Here is an 18,959-nt window from a genome sequence, read left to right on the forward strand (position 1 = left end):
AAGAACGCGACTCGTCCGAATATTTTTAAGACGCACCCCTCCGAACTTGCACTTATTGTTTTGAAGACGATATTATTACTTTCGAGCATCAATTGTATTACAATACATTTGGTGGTTAGGATAAATCATTCAAATAATACATAAACACATATGTAGCTTTCCACACTATAGTAGTGGTGTTACGTAAGTAAATACAAATAGGCAGTACGTTTCCATCTAGCGCCCTCTCTGGTAAAACATTAGCCAATGTTTTTTGTTGCCTGGAAACTTCAAACAGAGACGTGATCTAAGCTGAAGACATCTTTATCATACTAACTTTATCCTACAATGGAAGGCATTGATGTAGACGTACAAGAAAGAAGATGGGATGAGGTAAATCAGTGACTTGACTGTATCTTATTTTGAGAAGATACATTTTACATATTGCATGGGTTGTTTCACTTAACTTAAATAACTACATGAGCTTTTTCATGTTTTTTAAACTTGACAGTTTACTTAGCAAATGGGACCATAATTAACCAATTGCCATAAGTCTTATTATACAAATATCTTCAGAAGACAGTTCAAGTTTGTTGAACTGGGACAGATTGGCCTCTTTCCATCTTCTCAGCAGGATGTGGTTCATGAGAGAGACCGGCTGAGGATGAGAGTGGCTGTGCTGGAGGAGAGCATGAGGTCGTACGAGGTTGAGTGTAAAGCCAGCAGAGAGACGGTGATGAGACTGGTGTCAGAGCTGGGCTGTGAACACAGGACTGCAGTCAGCACTGCAGAGTCGCTGGAGTCCCTCAGACTGGTATCAAGCCCACTGCCATATAACACATTTTACATAGACTTTTTTTTCGGTTAGTTGACGTTTTTATCCAAAGTGACATACAAATAGTGCATGAAGAAAGTACAGCAGAAAATCAAGGATCAGAAGTACATAGTTCTAACATTATTTTGGTGGTTAGTCAACGAACAGTCTGTATTTACCAGGCATAAAACAACTATGTGCAAACAGTTGACTACTATCATACTGTGTGTGTTCAAAATTAATCATTATCCTTTTCTATAGTAGACAGTGAGACCTTTACTTTTGCTATTGTGTTGTCCAGTGGGCCTCCAGTACTGTCTACCTCACTGAACGTATCTTGCAGGAGTTGAACAGTGCCCTGGTGTCAAAGAGGAGCACGGATATCCAGAAGCAGAGTCTGCTGGAGAGGCTGGAGGCTGGCAGCCGAGTCATAGAGGCAGCTAAATTGGAGGCAGCATGCTTGGAAAAGCAGGTCCAGGAGCTGGATAGGAGACACCGTGCCAGCCAAGGGGAGACCCGGGCAGCCCTGGGCCAACTGAACGATCTACGGGACAAGCTTGTGGGTCTACTGCTGGGCCACACTGGAGAAGCCCTACAGACTGACAGAGAAATACTGCAAAGTCTGGCTGACCTTTGCTCCAGGGAGGGGAATGCAAAAACTGTAGGCTAGCTAACTGTGGTCTTTCTCTATAGCTCTTCCTCATACTAGTGTTGCTGTTTACATACAATAATAATAATAATAACATATTTACTGAACCAAGGAAAAATGGTTTTAAAATACAATCCTCCTCATGTACTTCTACTATTGTCTATCTTATGTTGCCTCACATTAGCATTTTTTCCCTCTTTCTGTTTATGCTATGAGGCGGCTAAAGGAATATGTATTTTGTCACAAAGACTGAACAATAATCCTTTTTGAATCATTGAACGTTTCAGACCATAACGGAGCTGGAGAAGAGGCTGTCCGATGCATCAAAGTCAGTGGTCCTGGAGTCAGAACTCCGCCGTGGGGCCCTGCAGAGGGCTGAGCTGGGCGAGCAGCAGGTGCAGGAGCTGAGGGAGAGCCTGCGGGGCCTGGAGGCGGAGCTGCTGGCAGCAGACGTCCACCGGGACGGCCTGAGTCACAGCAGGGATCATGTGAGCGCCGTCCCCTTGTGATGACACGTTGTGGCAAAGGAAACATAGGCTGTTTATCAATCCACGTTTTTTTCCGTTCTTGAGTTCTTGCGAACTCGTTTGACGTCATATTTTATTGCCCAAGTACGGTTCCAATCCAAACAACACAAGTCACCAAGAACACACGCATCTTAAATCGTTTTCCGTCCTCGCAGTCTTGCAAGACCGTTCTCGCAAGACGCTTGGCAAGAACGCAAGTACATTCTTAGCGTTCTTGGGATTGATAAACAGTCAATCCACGTTTTTCTACGTTCTTGTGTTCTTGCGTTCGTGCGAAATCATTTGACGTCATCTTTCATTGCCCAAGTACGGTTCCAATCCAAAGAACACAAGTCACCAAGAACGGAAGTGTTCTTGATCCACCCCTTTTATCGAGGATGCATTGGATGGTGACTTGGTCAGCGAGAACGCATCTGATTTCCCAGAAGTCATTGCAAGTACACACGCATCTCAAATCGTTCTCCGTCCTCGCGGTCTTGCAAGACCGTTCTCGCAAGACCGTTCTTGCAAGACGCTTGACAAACACGTTCTTCTCAAGAACGCCAGTATGTTCCTAACGTTGTTCGGATTGATAAACAGCCATAGTGGAGGGCAATAAGTGTCGTCCCATTGTGATGACACTTTGTCAGCTGATTTTCGTGGCATTGGAGTGACACTTGGAAGGTAACCATACTGATTGTGATGTGCCACTCTGACACCATATACCTCGTGAGGTCTCTGGAAAAGTTAATATTATGTAAGGCGCTGAGATTCATTACATTACATTTATTTATTTAGCAGACACTTTCCCAAGTGAAATACAAAGTGGGAACATAGTAAGTGAATCAGATAGTGAAGCACTAGAAGTGCCTGGTTCTAACAGTATTACAGTCGTTAGTGCAGAGGAGCAGTCTGTGTTTTTCAAGACACAGTGTTATCCCATTATGATGACACATTCTCTGCTGATTGGTTTGGCTGGCGTTGGACCCACACCTGGAAAACACCTGTACCGATTGTGATGTGCCACTCTGCAGTATGAGCAGTTCCTGGAACAGCTGTCGGAGAAGATGAAGGTTGACAGCATCGCTGCTGACCTGGGGTTCGACATGAGGCTGCACCTGATCCTGTCCCGGGCAGAGCAGCTGGTCAAACAGGAAGGGACAGCATTGGTGGAGAGCAAGACTCTGGCCCACGGTCTGCAGAGGAAGGTACAAGTTAAACACAGCCTTCTTCAGGGGTACACAGTTCAGTATATTTAGGTTTCACCTGAATTCCTACGTCCCTTTTTTCCCCCCTCTACTCGGTGTGTACATGCTTGGGTGTGCTCATGTGTGCGTCGACTCACGCCTGTCGCAGCTGAAGGCCCTGAAGGAACGTTTCCAGAGCAAGGAGCTACACATGGAGTTGCTGAGGAAGAAGCTGTACGACCTGGAGCAGGAGAAGAACGGACGCTCAGCCCTGGCGGTGCAGCGAGACGGCGCCCACCTGGAGGCCCGGAAGCTGCAGAAGAAGCTGGAGCGACTGCGAGGGGAGCTGGGCTCCGCCAAGCTGTCCAATACAGAGCTCAAGGCCCAGCTCTCCCACACCAACGAGCTGAAGGTAGAAGGGAGGGGGGCCCAGACCCACACCTCTAGAGGAAAGGTCATCTAACCAACTGGCAGATGAGATGCTACACTACAAGTATATGTTGTTTGTCGTGTATGATTTAAAGCACTTTAAAGTATTGCATTCTATGAATTAAACTGTATGGAAGTTTCAAGTATTTCCCTACTTATGGTTTCACCAAATGCTGACCCAGAATATTTTATCTTATAGTATATATTATAGTATATTTGCCATATTTAAGATTCAATAGCCTTGTGGTGTATTTGGATATCCTGTGGAGTTAACGGTCTCTCACATGAAATGTAGCCAGCGGTTCAGGCCTATGCTGTGTCTGCTATGCTAAGCTCCAAGTCCTGGAGCAGAGTCAGTCCCTGGGGGAGCAGAGTGGGAGGCTGGAGGAGCTGGAGAAGGGGAAGGCTGAGGTGGAGAGTTCTCTCACCATGGTGAGGTCAGATCTCCAGAGCTGGGAGAAGACGGCCAGGGAGGACCAGCAGCAGCTTGCCACTCTCAGACAGACCTTGGCCCAGCTCACCGAGAGGGAGAGAGAGGTGGGGTGGGATGAGGTGGGGTGGGATGAGACTCTTACAATAATTAATGTCTGTAGATACTCGATGAGTACCCTGAAGGTACAGTGAATCAGTAATGAAAACAAAAGTGATTGTTGGCTTTTTCTGTTCCAGTTGGCTGACTTTTGCATGGTGGTCTCCAAGATGGTGGGTCTGGATGTCACATCTCTGACCCTCCCCGACTACGAGATCATCAAACACATGGAGGGCTTATTTAACACCCACCACCAACACCACCCTCATCTCCACTACCCTCACTTCCACCTCCACCACCCCAGGCTGCCCTGGCCCTACCCTGCCCAGCAGCACCCTCACCAACCCTGGGTCCAGGGCAGCGCTGACATCCCTGGGTCCAGGCCTGCCCTCTCTGCTGCATCTCTGAGGCCAGCTGCTCCCCAGGCTCTCCCTCTGCATGAAACCTAGTCCAGTAAACTGGAGCTATGGGACTGCACTCTGGATAGAAGTGCGAATGATTTATCAAGCTTTCTACATACATGAATGAACCTAGTATTGAGTACTGGAAGGGGAAATCTTAAAATCAGGATAAATAAAACTGGCACATATTCATATTTGACTGAAACTGAATGGCGAAGTACAGGGTATTATAGCATGTGTAACATCATTAATATATAATTTAATATTATATGGGTTTGATTAAATATAGCTCCTTAATATGCTTCTGTTTCTTGTTTCAGTGTTAGATGGGGTTTTCAAGGTCAACACCTAGCAAACCATTTTCCAGTAGTATGTTAAATAAAAGACACAATCACAAAATTGGCAATTGGCATTCAATGTTTGTGATTTTGGGCCAGTTATACATTTATATTGTTATATACAGAACTTATTCAATAATTCTGGGCTGTGATACATTTAACACTGACATAGAGCCATACAAAATATATGGTGTTTTTAATACATTAAAATGTTCAATATTAATTGCTAATATATTAGATATCGTCAGTTTAAAAATAAAGGATGTAAAGTACATGGCCGACGTATTTGAAAGGTGTTCAAGTTTCTCATCTTATAATATAAGACTTTCATGATTTTGTTTGTTTAACGTACACATGTTCGACAATTCAGGTTAAATAGATTCCTACATCCAGTCACAATAATTTGTAAAAGTCAACTATTAAACACTGACAGACCTGGAAACATAGTAACTGTAAATAAACTGCATGCCAAAATACATGTAAAAAAATAATTGCAATATAAGATATCTTGACATGTTATTTTACAAATGTTCAGTTGTTACAAGCAAACTTACAAGCAAAATGTTTCATCAAACATAACAAAAGGTGCCATGGTTAGCTAGTTCTAGAGACCCATCTGCCTCCTTGTTTCACAGTTTAACAGTTCCAGCCTTGCAGTCTCAACTTCTTTTTGGTTCTCATGCCAATGTCTCCACAGACAACTGACAGAGCATTAAGTAGAAAAAAACTGTTGCTTTTCGCCTAAGAGTAGCACACTACAGACACAGACTGGTTGACTTGGAACAGCAACAGTGTTACAACCCAGCGGAGCCATGTCCAGGATCAGATTCACAGATCTGGTCTCAGGTTGATCTGATTTGACTCCATCATCAAGGTGGGACCCAAACACAAGGGTTCCACTTGGACAGGAATCCCAGGCCGGCCTCTACCCCCACCTGGTCTCCAAAGGGCTCACACAGGAGGGGGGCCATTGGTGTAGCTGAGCATGGGGTAAAAGGAGCGGGCAAAGTTGTTGGACTGAGAACAGGTGTAATCGTCCTCGGTCAGGGGCACCAGCCAGGCCACAGCCAGCAGCAGGAGCAGCATGAGGACCTGCAGGGGCAGCGCCACCCACAGGACGCGCCGCAGGAAGGACGGAGGGCGGGGCGGCAGTGGCAGCGTTGTCTCGGGGTCAGAAGGGCAGGAAGCGGACCCATCGCCTTTGCGTGACCTGCGCCCAGGAGGGGAGGGGGGAGAGAAAGGGGACGACACGACGACAGGACGACAGGACAACGCCGACAACACACGTTTAGACCATCATAGCGTCCTCTGATGGGAACAGTCACAGATCCCTCTCTCTCTGGGCATTAGAGTCACCAATGTCATACTGAGTGCTGGCGGTATGTCGGTTATGTGTCTGGACTTAAGGGCTGTAATGGGCAGTGTGCAGGTTTTACAAGCTTGATCGAGTGACCTAAGCTAACAAATTAAACTCATTATGAATGATGGAGTAAATCTAATCGTGCCAAAGTATTAATACTGAGTGTAATTCTAATATAACTAGCTATGATATTGGTGATCAATACTTCCATTTGGTGTTTGAAGGACGAGCAGATAGATGTGATACACTTAATAAACTGTGAAGACGTTACAGCACGGTACAATCCTATTCAAACCGCAGAACAAACATTTGAGCTGGCATTCCTTTGTAGAGGGTGTTAAGACACAAGACAAGATGCATGCTGCAAGTAGCAGGTTGATGGGACGTTCCTGAAAAGCTTGCTTTGGGGATTGTGTCCTGGTAGTTGCAAAGCATGCCAAGACGGGCTCAGAGCAGAAGCCGTCTCGTTAACAGGCTACCTCTCTGGCCTTTATTCATTTCTGTGTCAGTTCAACCCATACGAATACCAAGTCATCTGTCCACACTGGCTACTGTCAGACTGACTCTAAGGGCACTTCATCCAGCTGGGACTGTTCAGCTACTTACATTGTCTAAAATACATAATATACTGACAGCGAAACAGGTATTCAGGTACATACACTAAGGGTTAAACAGTGGATAAATGTAACAATGAATTAAAAGGGTACCGTCTGTTTATAATGAAGCTTCCCCAGGCCCACCTGTATTCCTGGCTTAGCTTACACCTTAGCTGAGGTCTATCACACCTCTATACTAGACTGCACAGATGATGCCTGACTTCAGGTAGCTAGAGGATGCAGTGATGTCTGTCTTACACTCATGTCACCAAAATGACCCCTTAACACTTGAGACCTTGAGACCTGGGAGGCGAGACCCAAAGATGGCAGATTGGACAAGGAGGAGGAGGAGGGGGGAGATGGTGGATTAGTTAGTGAGATAGAATAACAGATGTGACACACAAGAAGAAGAAAGAGAAAAGGGAAAGAGAGAAAGAGAGAGCAGACTGCTGCCATTGTGTTGTTCATTGCAGACGCTTGCTGGCTTGGCAATTAGGAGGAAGGGTGTGCTTTCCCAGTGACGGGGAAGAAAAATTAGCACTATAGAGTTACCAAGGTAATTAGAGAAAAGGTTTATGTTACTCACAGAAGGTGCTCTCTGTGTTTTTTTTAATGTATTTATATATTTGCGGTGTTACAGTAAGCAGCCGGGAAAGTCGGCGGAAATAGAGGCCTTGCGTTAATTCTTAGCGTAACGTTTAGCGTCGGGACGTGCGAGGGAATCCTCGTCTAACACCCTAGCCTCTACGTAGAGTCTAGAATATAGAAGATGATGGAAGTCATTGTCATGAGCCAGTAAGAACGAGAGTTCCACATGACGTTCTCTCCTTCTAGAAACAGCAGCTCATATCTACAGCCGTTTGTGAGGCCCACACTGGTCACTGAAATAGTGTGAGATTCAGGAGAAGGGAGAGGAGGGGGAGTGGGCTCCAGGGAGTCTGAATGGGTCTCCTGTTGCATCATGGGTAGATGAGTTCCATTATCTTCTGGGTGTTCTAGAAACCAGGAGAAAGGTACCTGCGGTGTGGACTGCTCACAGAGGGTCCAGGTTGAGACAGACTACATTTGCCCCGTGGCTGTTTGCAATGAACAGGGGGGTAAAAGAAAGAAAGTATGTTTCAGTCCAGGCAAATAAAGACAAAGCTACCGATGAAAGAAATCCCAAATGAGGAAGAGTGGAGCAGCAACCAAAAATAAAATCATGTGTGAAGGTGAGAATTAGCTCATGGAAGGATAAGGCGTCAGCCTTTTCAAAGTGTCTGATTACTTTGAACTGCGTCAGCTCGTTGGTAATGCTGTTACAAGGTGAATTTAAATGCTGAGCTAAAATGCCTGCTATGAAAAACAGAGGTTACTATGGGCAACAGAGAAATAGCATGCACATTCTTCAATAAATATCTTATATATCTTGTATTATGTAGATGAAAGTCATTGCTAGTTAGGGCGCTGTTCATTTTACAGTACATAAGCTTTCCCTCCTGAGAATTGAATTACAACAAAGCAGGCTGGTTAGGTATCAAAGGAAGCAGTTTTCCTTGGTTGCTACAGTACAGAGAGACTACAGTGATCTAAACAGAGGATGAGACCGGGGGAATCTAAGAAGGAGGTGCAGAGGGAAGAAATCTATCATGGAAATAATCATTTAAAAAACAAAAATGATCATACGAAATGTGTCTACAACTAGGGCTGCAATGCCAATAAGGAAAAAGTGGAAAGAAGAGAAAAAAGAATGGTGAAGAATCAGTTCTCCAGTGCTCTGGGGGATCCACCCCTGGGGGAGTGGGGGGGGGGGGGGTGACATGCCAAGGGAGGTGGGTGGAGCCAAAGGTCGGAGGTCATAGAGAGGTGTGTCCAGGTGCACGGGGGTGCATGGGGGACTCTGGTCCAAAACTGGGCATTCAGGGCTCATGTGACACTGTATCTCAGGGAGGGGGCACCAAAACACATTCCATCTCAGGTGGCGGTCTGTAGCATCGGGACTATACGTTACCGATCTACGGCGACTTGGCGTGCTGCGGCCTGACACAGGGCTGAGGGAACCGGAGGTGTCCAGCTCATCAGCCGACGACCACGAGGACAGATCCTGAAGGGATGCAAACCGACACGGTTAGGTTGGGTTAGGGAGTTTATCAAAAGAGCAAAGTGGCAGAGAAGGAGTAAGGGAGAGTGACTAAAAGTAAGAAAGAGAGATTGAGTGATAAAGACAGAGAGAAAGAAATAGCAAGAAGAGACAGAAAGACTGCAAGAGGAACTAGAAAGAGTGAGAGACAAGACCAACTAAAAAAGGAAAAGGAAATTACGATGATTTTCTGAGCGAGTCCTTATCACAGTGCCTCTGGCCCAAGCCCGGCTGCGTATCTGTTCACCTGTTGACTGCTACTGAGGTCCAGAATCTTAGCCAGCTCCCTCAGGTCTCTGGTGACCTCCTTCAGCAGCAGTTTGAGTCGGTTCCCAATGACGTGCACCTTCTCCTTGGCCTCCAGGCAGTCGCTGCCGTCAGAGTTCACCAGCAGCTGGAGGGACATGTCTTGGAGAGAGGCCACCTTCAGCTGGGAGTCCAGAAGCTCTCTCCTGATTTGCTGTAGGGGAGAAGGGGGCTTAGAACCTTGAGATTGGGTTCACACAGAGAACAACAGCAGACGTGTCACCTTCAGAACAGAATGTGATTGTTTTGAGACTTTCACTTCGGAACAAGATCTAGAACTAACATTTTCAAGACACAAACGTCTCAGCAGTTGTACCCTACGTAAACCAGGTTGCAAAGAGACAAGTCACCAACTATAAGATATACAGTACTGTGCCATATGTCTTAGGCGCCCAAGATACTGTTCATGAATATTATTTTTTGTCTTCTGTATGCATTTTGGGCTTAGTTTTTTTAAATATTAATTTGTGCCTGATGGACTATGTTGATAATGAACTCATAACCATTGTGTACCGTGAGTGTTTTGTGATGTTCCTGGAGGACATCACTCTCCTGGGTGGGGTCAATGGGGACAATCTCATTTCTCCTGCGGTCAATGTTCTCTAGCCACAGCAACAGGCCATGGCTCATCTCATGGAAATCCTAAACATCAGACCAGTTCAGAACACAGCATTTATTCATCCAATGCGACAAGAAGTGCAAGTCGCAAAAGCAGCAGATAATCAAGGTGTAGATGTGCACGGTGTAGACAGTATTACAGAGGTTAGAGCTAAATAACAGTCTGTGTTTACAGGTTACAGTGCAACAACATAATTTTTAAAATACCACATCACAAAATGTCAATTTCGTAGGTAGTTGGATCCGGTGGGATCCTATCTTCTACGTTGCCTAGGACGAAAGAATCTGCTAAACGAAGAAAACCAAACTGAATGGAAAGGTGAGTGAGGCAGAGGACACCTACGTGACACTGCATGAGGGCGTCCTGGAGCGAGGACCTCCAGTCCCCCATCGAGGAGCCCAGCCGGTCCCAGCGGTCGTTCATCTCCTTCAGCCTGACTTGCAGCTCCTGGGAGCCCTCTGTGTCCGACTGGACAAACTCGGCGCTGCACAGGTTGATGGACAGGACTATAGCCTTGCGCTTGTCCACGGCCTTCTGGAGCTCCTGTTAACAGCGTCAGAGGAGGGGAGGACTGGTAATTGACTGATTGTCCGTACAGGGTAGAAGTATGTTTGTGAACACTCGGATGTGACAAATATTGTTTGATAAATGTATATAAAATGTAGCGTTGCAATATAGTATATGGCAAGTACTGTACATTTGAATTAATACAGTATACTACATACTGTATATATTTATAAATATATACTTTAAAAAAAATCACACTCACATTTGTAAATCTTCGAGACAGAATCTCACCACACCCCCATTCCCAGCACCAACCCCGTCAACCCTACCCCCACCGCATTTCAATTTTCTTTTTCCGAATAATACATTTAAATATAGCTGCAAGCAGCAATGAGGTGGCCAAGCAGTCAAATGACCCAGAAAACGTTTTAGACATCCTCAGAACAGGGTTCCGAGTGCATGCAGCAAGTTTGGTGTAAATTTGGTTTGCTGGCTTAACGGCACATTTTGATTTGCTGTACAGGGCAAACGGTTTCAAAAATCACAAAACCATGTGGTAGCTTTTGTGAGGCTTGGTCTAAAGATAATCTCTGCCAAATCTGGTGAAGATACTCCTCCTACAAATGAACATTTGTAGGAGGAGTAAAGAAAAAACCTTTTTTCAGTAATTGAAAATTTGGTATCACAAGTTATCCTGTGTCACACACGAGATGTCCCAAGATATCATAAGACAAAGGAATCACTTAATAAAGGCAAACAAATCAACAGATATAGGCCAAAACACATTTTTGCTTCCCGCGGCCATGCCCAGTGGTCACATGAGATCAGATTGTTTGGACATCCTCAGAAGTGGGTTCCAAGTCGACATTCCAAGTTTGGTGTTGATTTCACAAAGATAGATATGACCCGACTTCCTGTTTGGTGTCTTTGCTACCGATTTTGATTGGCTGTACCAGACAAACGGTTTTGAAAATCAAAAATCTTTGGATAAATTCAGTGAGGGTTGCTCTGACGATGATGTGTGCCTAATTTGGGGAAGATTGGACACACACTGGGGAAAATTGAAGGAGGAGTAGCGAAAAATCTGTATAACTGGAATAATTGACGTCATAGGGTGTGTTGAACTCGTCTTGATCCAGGGAATCCAACGGTACCTCATTTCAGAAAATCAGCCATACGGTTCAAAAGATACGTGTGTAAACACAAGTCCAACTTTGACCAGTTAATGGCGCAAGAGTGCTCCAATAGGAGACATGAAACTTGGTGTAAATAAAGAGGGGACTGAGCTACGACCGTGCGAGCGCGATATTGGTTTTTCCTCGAGACATCATGGCTTGCAAACGACCGAAGCATGGCAGTTAGCCCCGCCTCTTTCTTCCTTATAGCATTTAAAGCTACAGACACAGAAACGGCATGTCCTGAGGAAAGCTCATTGTGGGATTGCTCGTAGTGGCTGTAATTCTGCACCAAGGCTGAATTTCGGGAAAGAGACTTCAGATACAGTATTAGGGGACCGCTAAGGCCGATATAAAAGCATCCAAAAACAGCATGTCATGGGATCTTTAAGTGGCTTCGCTGCTTGGCCACCAATAATAATAATAAAATGTAAAAACACTTAAGTGGCTCCGCAGCTTTGCTGCTTGGCCACCAATTATTTCTGAAGATTCAGAAAATTCTAATATCACCTTTGCATTTGTAGATCGGGGAAAAGGATCCAAACCCTCGTGGACGAAACCCACCTTGAGCTTCTTGATGCGCAGCTCGATGGTGTGGATGTCGGTGCTGAGGTCTAGCCTCCTCTGCTGCTCCAGGCCGTCTTCTGCCTGGCCCAGCCACGACCACAAACTGCCCAGGTCAGAGTTGAACTGCTGCCACTGCTGCAGGTTCTGCTTCAGGCGCAGCTCCTTGCCCAGGGCCTGGGCCTGCAGCAGCTCCCAGCGCTCGATCACACCTGGAGCAGCACAGGCAAGGGAGAACGTTCTTTATCAGGTTAGTTCCAACTGGACCATAGTAGGCCTATAGACAAGGAAGAATGTCCTTCTACATTAATAAGTTAAATTAATCTTCGGAACAAATATATATTTTTTAATTAAGTAAAGCAAAAATGCTAAGAAATAATTACACAGGTGTGATAATTGACATGATTGACTCCAAAACAAACTGTCTGGGTTCACCTGTGGTTTGAGAGTCGGAGCTGCTGGGGTCCGCCAGGCCAGACACCTTGTCCTCCTCTTCCTTCAGCTGGAAGCCCACCCTCTTCACCGTGTCGATGCTGCCTCGGCACTCCCCCAGGAGACGCATCTGCAGGGACAGGGGCGCTCTCACTGACTTCCAGAACGTTCCACGCGGTCACACATGTTTACCACTTGTTACATCATTCAGAGGCATGTAACTCCAACTCTTTACCTTGCCCCAATGCCAGCGCATATCCCCTGTATTAGCAAGTAGTGCCTCTACTCATATTGTGTATTACCATGGTACTACATCAACCAGTAGTATACCTATCCTATGTATTAGTCAGTAGTACGTGTATTAAGCCGTAGTACTCACGTATCCCATGTAGGAGGCGTCCAGCTCGGGGCCGGTCGGGGTGCGGCTCCGCAGGATGTTCTCCGTCTGCTGCAGGTGGAAGCGGCTCGAGTCCAGAACCTTGTCCAGCTGGAGCAGGTGGCTCTCCAAGCAACCCCTCTCTGTGGACAGACAGGCCGTCAGCACCAGAGCAGCACTTCCAATGTTTCATCAGGCGTCTGCCTCGATTTTAGATGTACATTTCACAGCTTAAGTATTTTGTTCAGTTGTGTCATTCTTGGTTGCTCTGAAAATCGCTTTGAGAAAATCTTTCAATTCTGCTCAGTACAAAACTTTTGAGACGTTCCAGTGTTTAGAAACCGTACTGACACAACAGACAAACTTCACACCAACAATTTCCAGCATGCTTTTTTAACACGCAAGATGCCCACCAAATGCTAGAGGTTAGCTTCACACCACCGCAAAACCAAAAGGGACAGTGTAAAGTAGAGTTAGTGACAGTAGTGTTGATGTAGGTTAACCAGTGCCTGCTCATAAGCTCCAGTGTGTGAGAGAGAGAAAACAAAAACCAAAGTGCCGAGGATGTGAGCTGTTCCAGTGAGGTGACCTCACTGGAACAGTGAGGTCAGACCCCCCCCCCTCCCCCCTCCTCCCCCAAACGTAGCGGCATGCTGGGGGTCCTGTTGCCTACCAGCGGAGGCCCTCAGAGTGTGTTCAGTAAGCACAACATAGGCCTCAGGGCTCTCTGGGATCACTACATCTGCAAGGAAACATGGACATGAACACATACAGCAGACAAAGGCTTTCTATCTGCACACCAATGCTGGATGGACTGTTAGCCAACCCCTAATAACTCTCGTTTCGGTAGAGAAGGACGGAGGCATGTTTGAGTGTGGAGGTATTTGTGTGTCTCTCCGCCACATAACTGGACCTGTACCATCCACTGACGGGAGAGAGGAAGGTGAGGTACTGACCGACCAGTGCGGAGGCAGAGCCCTGGAGGAAGTCTCCCTCCTCGGCCTGCTGCTCGGAGCCCAGGGCCCGGCCGGTGGTTTCCAGGCCTCTGCTCAGGTCGTAGTCGTGGTCCCATTCCAGGGGGATGGAGTCCACGCTAGCGGGGGTGTCCCGGCCGGAGCGCTCGGCCCGGAGGGGCTGCACCAGGGAGACGGAACGGCTGGAGGAGGCGGCGGGGGACGCCAGGCTGTCTCCCAGGCGCTCGCTCCAAGGCAGGACGGACAGGTCCCCCGGCTCGTCCAGCTCCGAGAAGGAGACGTCGTGTTCGTCGTCTGTCAGCTGGGAGAGGGGGGAGTCATGGCACGCGCTCAACATTCCAACTCAACGTTACGCCCGTGTGAGGAGGGCCGTGCTTAACATACTCAACAAATACATCCCAACAGATAAAGTTGGGTAATCGCTGGGTCTTGGATATTTTCTACCAGTACAATAACCAAGGTAACAATATCAATTTGTGATGAAATAAGAGAAACGATGTTGTGTTGTTTCTGCAGAAGAGGGGGGTAGTAGGGGGGGAGACAGGGAGTATATTATTCAATAACAACCCCTTTCATACCCCCTTTCATACCGGCAGGCGGATGAGCTTCTTGTAGTAGCGCTCCACACGTCCAAACACCTCCTGGCAGTAGCGCTGCAGCTCCTCCAACTCCTCCTCGATGACGGCCGCGTCCAGGGGCTCGCTCCTCTCGATCAGTGCCTCCCCCTGGTGGAAGATGTGGTCGATCTTGGCCGTGGTCAGGGAGATCTCCTGCTGGAAGGCCTGAACGACAGGGAGCATAAGAAGGGTGCTCCTGAGCGACAAACCTGAAGGGTGGTGCTGAGGAAGACGCCAGTTTTGGGGTGACCGGGATTCACAAAGTAAAATAAGATATGGGGCCCTATTTAAACGATCTGAGACACAAGTATCAAATGCAAAATGCGAATCTCTTTAGAAAGAGATTCAATTATACAAATCCAAACTGAATTTTTTTTTTACGATGAACAGAACAACAAATATAACAAATTCAACAGAAAAGATAACTCTGTAAACACTAGGAATCACAGGTAGCGGTAGCAGAAGGCTGGTCGGGCCTACCCTGAGCTGCTTGATTTTGGCCTGGATGTCACACTCAGAGAAGTGCTCTATGTTGGTGAGCTGCAGGTCCATCTCTGTCAGCCACACCAGGATGCTGTCCCTGGCCGTCTCAAACTCCTCCCTCCGGCAGATGAAGTGCTGCAGGAAACAGATGTTTAGTTTCAGTCCCGGGAGGGAGGGAATTTGTGAGAATTGTGTGGCTGCAGTCCTCTCTACCTTCAGTCTGCGGAGGATGCAGGCCACCCTCTTCTGTAGGTTGTCCCAGCGCTGGTTCCCGTCGTGGGCCATCTCCCGCAGGCGGCAGGAGGAGTCGGTGCGGTTCTCCCGGGCCAGGCGTCGGTACTGCTTGTTGATCAGCTCCAGCTGGGTCAGGCTCTCGTGGACCTGCCTCTGGAAGGCCTGGAGACACGCAAACCCAAACACATATCACAAGCGTCTGATTAGCTATGGGATTCTAGTGAGGAAATCCTGCCTTGAGGAGACCGTCATATCAACAAAAAACTCAAGGTCACCACAATGACGTTTCTATTAAGAATCATCTCTCTATATGATACAATACTCTATGATAATAATAATAATAATATCATACTATGTTAAAATACCTCAAACTTCTTCAGTTCTTCCTTGGCTACGGTGTAGAGTACACCTGAGGAGTTGGGCAAGGCGGCAGTCTTTTCCGAGGTGGTCAGCCACGCGTCAAAACATGAGAAGTCGTCTAGGAACTTCTGCCACAAACGCCACGTCTCCTCAATCCTTGAGAGCAGAAACACCAGTAGGAGGTTTTACAAGGTCTGTGGGTGAAACATTTTACTACTATACTGTGAACCAAGGATCTCCGACCCTCTTCTTGGAGATTCTTGAAGAGGTTCTCACTCTTCTAATCGACTAGTACATGATTAGAATAAAAAATCTACTGTTCTCAGGGAAACAAGACTACTAGCTAAGCTAACTACAGTGAATGGTCTGGTGAGTCGGGACACTTCCAGCCTTTGTTCACTAGTAGTCTTAGATCGAAGCGTGATCTTCAAGCACTTCAAGTAGGTCTCAAGTCACAAGTTTGTCTGAAGTCTCTCCAGTCTGAAATCGGTCTCAAGTGTGAAATCGGTCTCAACTCTGAAGTCTGTGTCAAGTCTGAAGTCTGTGTCAAGTCTGAAATCTGTCTGAGGTCTGCAGTGTGTCTGAGGTCTGCAGTGTGTCTGAGGTCTGCAGTGTGTCTGAGGTCTGCAGTGTGTCTGAGGTCTGCAGTGTGTCTGAGGTCTGCAGTGTGTCTGAGGTCTGCAGTGTGTCTGAGGTCTGCACGGCAGCATGTGTCCGCTACCTGAGCCTCCTCTCCATGGACAGAGCACAGATGCTCCTCCAGCGACGGTCCAGGCTGCGCGTGGCCTGCTGGATGGAGTCACAGTCGGCGTCCGTGGCGCAGGCATCGCAGTCGTGCAGCAGCACTTCACACAGGTTCAGTACCGAGGCCACGCCTGTGCTGTGCTTCTCGATGTCCCGCTGCAGCTCCTGGGAGAGGGGAACCAGAAGTGAGGGTTATGTGACAACGCTGGATTGTTAATGGTTTATCACTGCAGCAGCTGGAGACTAGGGGGGGACGGAGGGGGGAGAGGAAGGTGAAGAAACTGGATTGTAACTGCCGCCAGAGGTGGGCAGAGAGTGAAGGGAAGAAAATGAAATGCAAGATTATTGCTGAATAATTCCTGTGATGAATCTTCAAAACTACAGTCATCACTTAACTAACCGAATAAACAGCTGGTCTGAACGAGTTAAGGTATTAGATGTGGATGTACAGTTATATTAAGACATTTCCTGGGTGTAAAAGCTCTGTCAGTCCAGAAGGGTGTCCAGCTACCTGCTGCAGGTCCAGCTTCCTGGTGATCTCCTGGGCGTCGCAGGTGTCATAGACCAGGGGTTTGGACAGCTCTGCTTCGATGTGGGCCAGCCAGGAACGCAGGCTGCTCATGTTCTTGTCCAGCTGCTGCACCGCCACCAGGGTCTCCCTCAGCTTCTTCACCCTGGCAGGGGACACACAACAAGGGCTCATCGGTGGAACACTTCACCATGATTCAAGAGGTCCTAGGTTCAAATCCCCCACCCACATCTCTTTGTATAAAAACTTCTGCTAAAGGAATGTATAATACCAGCTTCCAACACCACTACTTTCACTCTGCACTGTTTTATGTTCCACCCTGTCTGCGCCAACTCCTAACAGAGCAGATCTCCTAGCAGATTTGAAAGACAATTGGACAGTCTTGAACTACCCCTTCCCACCCAGGAGGCCTCCCACCTCCCCCCCTCTACAGTGACGACTCTCTCCATTCAGGAGGGTGAAGTTAACAGACTTTTCAAGAGGCAGAACCCCCGCAAAGCAGCTGGGCCGGACTCTGTCTCTCCAGCCACCCTCAAGCACTGCGCTGACCAGCTGTCTCCGGTGTTTACCCACATCTTTAACACCTCCCTTGAAACATGCCATGTGCCAGCCTGTCTCAAGTCCTCCACCATCATCCCTGTGCCCAAAAAGCCAAGGCCAACAGGACATAATGACTACAGACCCGTCGCCCTGACCTCTGTGGTAATGAAGTCTTTCGAGCGCCTGGTGCTGGCACACCTTAAATCCATCACTGACCCTCTACTGGACCCCCTGCAGTTTGCCTACAGAGCCAACAGGTCTGTGGACGATGCAGTTAACATGGCCCTCCACTTCACCCTACAGCACCTGGACTCCCCAGCATCCTATGCCAGGATCCTGTTTGTGGACTTCAGCTCTGCCTTCAACACCATCATCCCCGCCCTGCTTCAGGACAAGCTCTCCCAGCTGAACGTGCCTGATTCCACCTGCAGGTGGATCACAGACTTCCTGTCTGACAGGAAGCAGTGCGTTAAGCTGGGAACACAAGTCTCTGACTCCCGGTCCATCAGCACCGGATCACCTCAGGGCTGCGTCCTTTCTCCTCTGCTCTTCTCCCTGTACACCAACAGTTGCACCTCCAGTCATCCGTCCGTCAAACTCCTGAAGTTTGCGGACGACACCACCCTTATTGGGCTCATCTCTGGTGGAGACGAGTCTGATTATAGGTGGGAAGCGGCCAACCTGGTGACCTGGTGCAGCCAGAACAACTTAGAGCTCAATGCTCTTAAGACAGTGGAGATGGTTGTGGACTTCAGGAGGAACACAGCCCCACTCACCCCCATCACCCTGTGTGACTCCCCAGTCAACACTGTGGAGTCCTTCCGCTTCCTGGGCACTATCCTCTCCCAGGACCTCAAGTGGGAACTGAACATCAGCTCCCTCATCAAGAAAGCACAACAGAGGATGTACTTCCTTCGGCAGCTGAAGAAGTTCAACCTGCCAAAGACAATGATGGTGCACTTCTACTCAGCCATCATTGAGTCCATCCTCACCTCCTCCATCACCGTCTGGTACGCTGCTGCCACTGCCAAGGACAAGAGCAGACTGCAGCGTATCATCCGTACTGCTGAGAAGGTGATTGGCTGCAATCTGCCTACCCTCGAGGACCTGCACACCTCGAGGACCCTGAGGCGAGCGAGGAAGATTGTGGCCGACTCCTCCCACCCTGGACACTCCCTGTTTCAGTCACTCCCCTCCGGCAGAAGGCTGCGGTCTATCAGGACCAATACCTCACGCCACAAAAACAGTTTCTTCCCTTCCGCTGTTGGCCTCTTCAACAAGGCCAAGGGACCACACTGACTCAAATGACTTATTGCTTAAAACACACTGCTTTTGCACTGCACCACAACATGGTATCTTGTACATTTGTATTTTTTGTAATATTTGTATTTTTGTATTTTTATATTGTAATTTACGGCAACTTATATTTATCCCACTTAGTACTGCTAGTTTATGTACCCTTAGTATAGTTAGTCCACATATTTAAATTTTAGGTATATGTTTATTGTATGCACCTTCCTGCCAAAGCAAATTCCTTGTCTGTGCAAACTTTCATGGCGAATAAATCCCTTTCTGATTCTGATTCTGATTCT

General features: G+C 47.5%; 2 protein-coding genes across 2 annotated transcripts in view; one reads left to right on the forward strand and one right to left on the reverse strand.

Annotated features, from left to right (window-relative positions):
* The first annotated feature begins 270 nt into the window (after positions 1–270).
* ccdc170 (coiled-coil domain containing 170) lies at positions 271–4,740 on the forward strand. Its single transcript, XM_067244026.1, has 8 exons — positions 271–372; positions 611–793; positions 1,137–1,454; positions 1,730–1,930; positions 2,983–3,156; positions 3,305–3,547; positions 3,898–4,101; positions 4,234–4,740. Exons 1-8 carry the CDS (start codon positions 328–330, stop codon positions 4,540–4,542), a joined length of 1,677 nt encoding a protein of 558 aa, XP_067100127.1. The 5' UTR covers positions 271–327; the 3' UTR covers positions 4,543–4,740.
* Positions 4,734–18,959, reverse strand: part of syne1b (spectrin repeat containing, nuclear envelope 1b) — an 88,987-nt gene continuing 74,761 nt past the window's right edge. The window contains exons 129-145 of the mRNA XM_067244025.1: positions 16,810–16,972; positions 16,276–16,463; positions 15,560–15,710; positions 15,174–15,356; positions 14,958–15,095; positions 14,451–14,642; positions 13,843–14,161; positions 13,529–13,628; positions 12,890–13,025; positions 12,514–12,640; positions 12,079–12,290; positions 10,175–10,375; positions 9,727–9,855; positions 9,155–9,367; positions 8,779–8,871; positions 7,806–7,864; positions 4,734–6,042 (exon numbers count right to left, since the gene is read on the reverse strand). Of these exons, the coding sequence (XP_067100126.1) occupies positions 5,784–6,042; positions 7,806–7,864; positions 8,779–8,871; positions 9,155–9,367; positions 9,727–9,855; positions 10,175–10,375; positions 12,079–12,290; positions 12,514–12,640; positions 12,890–13,025; positions 13,529–13,628; positions 13,843–14,161; positions 14,451–14,642; positions 14,958–15,095; positions 15,174–15,356; positions 15,560–15,710; positions 16,276–16,463; positions 16,810–16,972 (2,863 nt within the window). The 3' untranslated portion in view covers positions 4,734–5,783. The remainder of the gene's footprint in view (positions 6,043–7,805; positions 7,865–8,778; positions 8,872–9,154; positions 9,368–9,726; positions 9,856–10,174; positions 10,376–12,078; positions 12,291–12,513; positions 12,641–12,889; positions 13,026–13,528; positions 13,629–13,842; positions 14,162–14,450; positions 14,643–14,957; positions 15,096–15,173; positions 15,357–15,559; positions 15,711–16,275; positions 16,464–16,809; positions 16,973–18,959) is intronic.

This window comes from Osmerus mordax, chromosome 9 (assembly GCF_038355195.1).
Source record: "Osmerus mordax isolate fOsmMor3 chromosome 9, fOsmMor3.pri, whole genome shotgun sequence".
NCBI lineage: Eukaryota > Metazoa > Chordata > Actinopteri > Osmeriformes > Osmeridae > Osmerus > Osmerus mordax.